Source organism: Moschus berezovskii, chromosome 2 (assembly GCF_049115385.1).
Source record: "Moschus berezovskii isolate FMDL1 chromosome 2, NW_MosBer_1.0, whole genome shotgun sequence".
NCBI classification, from domain to species: domain Eukaryota; kingdom Metazoa; phylum Chordata; class Mammalia; order Artiodactyla; family Moschidae; genus Moschus; species Moschus berezovskii.
This window is the reverse complement of record NC_142461.1, coordinates 20,207,898-20,215,522: the sequence shown is the minus strand read 5'-3', so window position 1 is coordinate 20,215,522 and position 7,625 is coordinate 20,207,898. Positions and strand designations below refer to the sequence as shown.

The 7,625-nt window shown below is 45.1% G+C and overlaps 1 protein-coding gene and 1 pseudogene across 1 annotated transcript; one reads left to right on the top strand and one right to left on the bottom strand.

Moving 5' to 3' along the window:
• Positions 1-390: 390 nt before the first annotated feature.
• Positions 391-714, bottom strand: LOC148778503 (small cysteine and glycine repeat-containing protein 9 pseudogene; annotated as a pseudogene).
• Positions 715-4,966: 4,252 nt separating this feature from the next.
• On the top strand, positions 4,967-5,284 carry LOC129538579 (small cysteine and glycine repeat-containing protein 9-like). The gene has a single exon (XM_055398798.2). The coding sequence runs from the start codon at positions 4,967-4,969 to the stop codon at positions 5,282-5,284; it is 318 nt and encodes a 105-aa protein (XP_055254773.2).
• Positions 5,285-7,625: the final 2,341 nt, after the last annotated feature.

Sequence of the window (7,625 nt, the reverse complement as noted above, 5' to 3'; positions counted from 1 at the left end):
GAAGATACTAAAACAAAGTCCTAACACAGAGGCTAAATCCTACACAGCAGGATAACAGATCTGGGAGAAGCAGACAAGATTGAATTGAGAGAGGTTGGTCTCTACAACTGTCATACCATCAGCACCTGCCAAACGCTACAGCTACTGATGAACAAGGAGCTCCACCTTTTCCCACTGGGAGTCATTGTATAAGATGTCCTGCCATCACTCTCAAGAACTGAAGAATCACTGAAGCCTCAGAGTATGATATACACAACCAAAGAGAAAATTCTTAGGAAGCTCAAGTGGCAGAGAGACAGTGCAGAGCAGACAGATGGATGGAGGCAGTGCTCCCACTGCCTGCGCTGTGGGAGCAAGCAGACGCCCAGCAGCACCTGCAGACCAGCTCACCTAGTGGCAGCATTGCTTCTGGCAGCTGCACTTCTGCTGACAGCAGCTCTTCTGCTGGCAACAGCCCTTCCCACCCCCGCAGCCACACGAGTTGCAGGTACGGCGGTGGCAGCAGACTACGGGGACGCTGCAGCAGCCCCCACAGCAGCCGTAGCAGCAGGGGCAGCAGCTGGTGCAGCAGCCCACCCGGTAGGTTCTACATGTGGTACAGCTGCGGCAGCCACCACCGCAGCCACCACCGCAGCCACCACCACAGCCACTGCTGCAGCCACCACCACAGCCACCACCGCAGCCACCACAACTTCCACAACCACAGCAGCCCATGGTGTTAGTAGAGAGGACTCAGAAGAGGTGAGGAGGGAGACTCAGGAGATGTGGGAGGTTGGATGCCGCCTTCTGCTGAGGGAGACCCTTATATACTGACCCCTTTTCCTGTTTTTTGGCCCAGTTTCCCTGGAAAAGTCTCACAAGACCTTTTGTTTACTTCCTTCTTGAGTACCTGTGCCATGATAACTTGCTATTTTTAGCATAGCAGCCTCATAACTTTGAGTTTTCTGTTGGGAATGAAATGGTTGTGTATCAGATCTTTAGTTCAGAAACGGAAAAGTGATGGCCAAGGTGCAGGGAAAATGCAGCCTCAGGGGCTTCAGAATGTTGCCTGTGTGTCAGACATGACCATCCTAGAGTTCACATGAGTGAAGAGTTGAAGAGCTCCCATGAGTGCCCCAGAGTTTTTCCATGATGCTGGGCAACAAAAATGGGGAGCTGGGAGAGACTGCTCAATGGTGAGAAGTAAATCAAAGGAGGGTATATTAAGATTTCTTTCTCTAGCTTTCAGAAGGTAAACTTAACAAAGAGATGCCAGTTTTCAATTCCAATGTCCTGGGAGAAGCACGGACCTGCCCAAGTCCAGGTGTCTCTGATTCAGAAGCTGCAGTGTAAGTCCCAAGAGAGACTGGCAGTGAGCTCCTTGGAGTTCCTGGACTAGCTGGGCGGGCCTCAGTTCTCAAGACAGTCAAGCAAGGGGGACTAATGTTTACACCTGCAAGCTACTTGGGGTGAAAGAAGGAAACCAGACCCGCAGAGCCAACTGGATGGAGACCAGTCGCTTCAGATAAACATTCCCCTGGGCCATTTTCAGACTGAACCGATGGGCTGGCCCCAGGTCTCAAACCCAGAGAGCCATGGGAAAAGGCCAGCCACTGGATGAAATCTTTCTTATTTTTGTTTACCCAATTATTTAACTGACAAATGACAAGGAGGAACTTCCTCCTAGCAGATGTTAGGTGTGGGCTACACAAAATTATAGTTTTAGCATCTGACATTACAGAAGTTTTCTTTATTTGGCAGGGGCAGGATAATCTTTAATGAACAGTCAATTTTTATAAAATAAGGACCTCAGGAAGCCAGAGAAAGCATAGCTATTTTTTTTAAACATAATCACAATAGTAAAAGATGTTTTATCAGTTTTCACAATCAATAGCCAGACCAAAAAAAAAAATTACAATTACAAGCCATAATGGGAACATGATTAACTTAACAATATAAAATAATTGCATACAGTTTGGTGGAGGGGGTGCTATCAAGCAGAGTGATGTGGTAAGTGGAAGTACATATGTGCATATGTTTTCATCCACCTAGCCAGTATATGTCTTTTGGTTGGTGAATTTAATCCATTTACATTTAATCTAATTATTGATATATGTGGTGGTGGTGGTTGGTCGCTCAGTCGTGTCCGACTCTTTGCAATCCCATGGACTCTAGTCTATCAGGCTTCTCTGCCCATGGGATTCTCCAGGCAAGAGTACTGGAGTGGGTTGCCATTCCATTCTCCAGGGGATCTTCCTGACCCAGGGATCGAACCCAGGTCTCCTGCATTGCAGGCAGACACTTCACCCTCTGAGCCACCAGGGAAGCCCTATTGATATATATGATCCTATTACTGTTTTCTTAATTGTTTGGGGTTTATTTTCTGTATTTTTTGGTTTTATTTCTGTCTTTTTCTTCTCTTGTTTCCTGCCTAGAGAAGTTCCTTTAGCATTTATTGTAAAGCTGGTTTGGTGGTGCTAAATTTCTGTTAACTTTTGCTTGTCTGGAGAGCCTTTCATTTCTCCTTCAAATATGAAGGAGAGCCTTGCTGAATAGAGTATTCTTGGTTGTAGGTTCTTCCCTTTCATCACTTTAAATACATCATGCTATTCCTTTCTGGCTTGTAGAGTTTCTGTTGAGAAATCAGCTGATAGCCTGATGAGGGTTCTTTTGTATGTTGTTGTTTTTCCCTTGCTGCTTTTAATATTTTATCTCTGTCTTTAATTTTTGCCAGTTTGATTACTATGTGTCTTGGTGTGTTCCTCCTTGGGTTTATCTTTCCTGGGACTCTGTACTTTCTGGACTTGGTTGACTATTTCCTTTCCCATGCTCAGGAAGTTTTCAGCTATTATCTCTTCAAATATTTTCTCAGGTCCTTTCTTCTCCTCCTGGGACTCCTACAATGTGAACGTTGGTGCTTTTAATGTTGCCCCAGAGGTCTCTTCATTCTTTTTTCTATATTCTGTTCTGGGGCTGTGGTTTACACCATTCTGTCCTTCAGGTCATTTATCCATTCTGCCTCAGTTATTATGCTATCCATTCCTTCTAGTGTATTATTCATCTCTGTTTGTTGGTTCTTTATTTAGTTCTTCTAGGTCTTTGGTAAACATTTCTTGCATCTTCTCGATCTTTGCCTCCATTCTTTTTCTGAGGTCCAGAATCATCTTCACTATATTACTCTGAATTCTTTTTCTGGAAGATTGCTTATCTCTACTTCATTTAGTTGTTTTTCTGGCATTTTATCTTGTTTAGGACATAACTTTCTGCTTTTTCATCATGATTAACTTTCTGTAGTATGGTTTTTGTTTTAGCTGCTAGGAGACTATGCTTCTTCTGTCTGCTCTCTGATGGATGGGGCTAAGAAGCTTGTGTAAGCTTGTTGACGGGAGAGACTGGTTATGGGAAAAACTGGGTCTTGCTTTGGTGGGCAGGGCCTTGCTCAGTAAAGTTTTAATCCAATTATCTGCTGCTGGGCGGGGTTCCACTCCTTCCCCGGTAGTTGTTTGGCCTGAGGTGACCCAGTCCTGGGGTCTGTGGGCTCTATGGTAGAGTTAATGGTGAACTCCAGGAGGGTTTACACCAAGGAGGACCTTCCTGGCCTGATGATGCCTGTGCCCTGGTTCCTGTGGTAGCCCCTGCTGACTTATGCCTCCACAGGAGGCCCTCCAACACTAGCAGGTACAACACTTTTGATTCAGTGTCCTGTGGGTTCCCTGGTGGCTCAGAGGTTAAAGCGTCTGCCTCCAATGCAGGAGACCCGGGTTCGATCCCTGGGTCGGGAAGATCCCCTGGAGAAGGAAACGGTAACCCACGCCAGTATTCTTGCCTGGAGAATCCCATGGACGGAGAAGCCTGGTAGGCTACAGTCCATGGGGTCGCGACGGAACGGAACAGTCCTGTGGGTTCACTATTCCTTTCCTCTGAGTCTTGGTGCCCTCTAAGACTGTAGTCTCTATTTCCCCCAGTCCTCTGGAAGTTCTGTAACCAAATCCCACTGGCTTTAAGATCAGATTCCCTGGGGATTCCCAGTCCCTTTGTCGGATCCCCAGGCTGGGAAGCCTGATGTGGAGTTCAGAACTCTCAGAACAGCGCGAGAACTCCTTTGGTATTACTGTTCTCCAGTTTGTGGGTCACCCACATGGAGGGTATGGGATTTGATTTTATTGTGATTGTGCCCCTCCTACTGTCCTGCTGCAGCTAGTCTTTGTCTTTGGACGTGGGGTGTTTCTATTTGATGGGTTCCAGGGTCCTCCTGTTGATGGTTGTTCAACGGCTAGTTGCAATTTTGGTGTTCTTGGAGGAGGAGAGGAGTGTGTGTCCTTCTACTCTGCTGTCTTGAACTGGAAACCATACCTGTGTTTTAAGGTGAGATGTTAAGGATGCTTTTTCTGTTTTGGGTCTGGTTTTTCACTTATTCTTCCAAGAGGTTTTAGTAACTTAGTGGATAAGCAATGAATCTCAGTAGAGAGAAAAACAATCTTTTTTCCTAACCTGCGATGACTAAGAAGCATATGTTAAAAATTGGGACTTTTACCTGAGTCCAGATGCAAACTGTCATGGTTATAAAAAATGAGGATAGATCTTAAATATTTCAGGCATTTATTTAATGCAGCAGCTGGTTGTTGAATATGTACAATGGGTCAGGTACTATTCTAGTCCCTGGGAAAAACCTACATACACGTGTAAGTTCTTAGGAGAGCAAAGCTGTTCAAAGTGTCTTCTAATCCAAATATAGCTTTAAGAGACAGGTAATGGTTTAAAATAGCAATATTAACTGGACACAATCTCAACAAGGAAGGATGTCAGAGTCTCATGAGGTCTCTTATAGGAAGTGGGATGAACAACAAGGCACAAACTGTATATTCTTGGCTCAGCTCCTGAAGATGGTATATAAGGGTCCCCCTAGAAGAAGGTGACATTCAACCTCCCTCACATCCTGAGTCTGCCTCCTCAACTCTCCTGAGTCCAAGTCCTCTCTACTGACACCATGGGCTGCTGTGGTTGTGGAAGTTGTGGTGGCTGCGGTGGTGGCTGTGGCAGTGGCTGCGGTGGTGGCTGTGGCAGTGGCTGCGGTGGTGGCTGTGGCAGCTGCAACAGCTGCAGATGCTACCGGGTGGGCTGCTGCACCAGCTGCTGCCCCTGCTGCTATGGCTGCTGTGGGGGCTGCTGCAGCGTCCCCGTGGTCTGCTGCCACCGTCGCACCTGCAGCTGCAACTCGTGTGGCTGCGGGTGTGGGAAGGGCTGTTGCAAGCAGAAGAGCTGCTGTCAGCAGAAGTGCAGCTGCCAGAAGCAATGCTGCCACTAGGTGAGCTGGTCTGCAGGTGCTACTCTGCGTCTGCTTGCTCCCACTGCTGAGACTCCATCCACCCATCTGTACTGTGCTCTCTCTTTGGCACCTGGGCTTTATGGCACTTCCCGCTGGTTCTCATGCTCTGACTTTAAGTATCTTTTTCCATTTTTTAATGTAGTCTCACATGGATATTTTCTTCAAAGTCATCCAAGAAAAATGATGGAGGGCATTTTGCTTACTAAGCTCAGCAAAATGAGGTAATTATTCTCACTTTTTTTCTGAAATTCTTTTCCGTCTTTGCCTTGTCTTCTTGTTTTTACCATAAACATCTGTCCTTCCTGTGGCCATAGAGTTTTTTTTCTAGATGATGTCCTAAAACTGTCTTAATAAAATACAAAAATAAATTCTGAACATTTGCTCTTGTTTTATTCTTAAACGTATTCTTATTAAATGGGTATTAATTATAGTTTCCCATGGCTTGGGGCTGTCAAGGATACACAAATAATTATGCCCTGGTGTGGTTTACAATTTTATTTACTCTACAATCCAGCCATACAAATAACCATGAACACAAGACAGAATAACAACAAACATACCAGGAGACCATGATCTCATATATCATGGCAGGAGGGACTCCTCATTGTTGGGTGAGAAAAGGGTGCAACGAGTAGAATGACTTCAAGAAAGAGATGACATTTTGAGCTGCTTTGCAGAATTAGTAAGATTGTGACAAGTAGAGACAGTTGGAGGCAGACATTCTAGAAGGAGGGCAAACAAGTGAGGGATGGAAAAGTTCAAAGCACACATGGAAGCTAGCAAGCCATGCATTTGACCTAAGTACAGAGCATATCAATATAAATAGTTAGAAATAAGCACTGAAAAGACACTAAGTCTATCATTCACAATGACAGCAATGACCAGCACACACATTGCCCTTAAAATCCAGGCACTTCTCTAACAATGCACCTGTTTTGAAAGAAGGACTATTACAATGCCCTCTGCACGGAGAAGTTAAATAACTTGCTCAAAGCACACAGCTGCAGCTGGTGGAGCTCTGACATGCAGCAATGCCGTTGGCCAGTGAAGGTTTTCAAGAAGGAACTTGGTGCAGCCACCTGCACAGTTAATGATTTACGGGGAGAACTCAAGTTACATCAGTGTTCCAGGGACAAGCAATAAGAACTGAATGGCAGAGTAGCATATTTGTGGGCAAATACAAAACTCAGCAAATGTCTAGGATGTCTGCAGTTACAGAATAGGCAAGGTGGGACAACAATGATTGCTCTGGACTGAATTGTGTCCCCTAAGCTCATGTTGTTGTTCAGTTTCTCAGTGGTGCCCGACTCTTTGTGACCCCGTGGACTGCAGCACACTGGACTTCCCTGTCCTCTGTCTCCTGGAGTTTACTCAAACTCATGTCCATTGGATTGGTGATACCATCCAACCATCTCATCCTCTCCTCCCCCCTCCATTTCTCCATCCCCTTCTCCTCCTGCCCTCAATCTTTCCCAGCATCAGGATCTTTTCCAATGAGTCAGCTCTTCACATCAGTTGGTCAAAGTATTGGAGCTTCAGCATCAGTCCTTCCAGTGAATATTCAGAGTTGATTTCCCTTAGAATTGACTGGTTGGGTCTCCATGCTGTCCATGGGACACTCGAGAATCTTCTCCAACACCACAATTTGAAAGCATCAATTCTTTGGTGCTCAACTTTCTTTATGTTCCATTCTCACATCCACACATGACTACTGGAAAAACCATACTTTTGACTATATGGACCTTTGTCAGTAAAATGATATCTCTGCTTTTTAATATGTTGTCTAAGTTTGACACAGCTTTTTTTTCCAAAGAGCAAGTATCTTTTAATTTCATGGCTGCAGTCACCATCTGCAGTGATTTTGGATCTCAAGAAAATAAAATCTGTTACTGTTTCCACTTTTTCCCCATCTTGCCATGAAGTGATGGGACCAGAAGCCATGGTCTTGGTTTTTGAATGCTGAGTTTCAAGCTAGCCTTTTCACTCTCCTCTTTCACCTTCATCAAGAGGCTCTTTAGTTCCTCTTTGCTTCCTGCCGTTAGAGTGGTATCATCTGCATATCTGTGGTTGTAGATATTTCTCCTGGCAATCTTGATTCCAGCCTGTGATTCATCCAGCCTGGCATTTTTCATGATGTACTCTGCATAGAAGTTAAATAAACAGGGTGACAATATACAGACTCCCTTGCAGACTCCCTTCCCAATTTTGAAACAGTCAGTTGTTCCATGTAAAGCTCTGACTGTTGCTTCTTGCCCTGCATATAGGTTTCTCAGCAGACAGGTAAGGTAGTCTGGTATTTCCATCTCGTGAAGAATTTTCC

Coding starts and splice junctions, on each gene's coding strand:
- LOC129538579 (XM_055398798.2), top strand. CDS start 4,967: ATGGGCTGCTGTGGTTGTGGAAGTTGTGGTGGCTGCGGTGGTGGCTGT.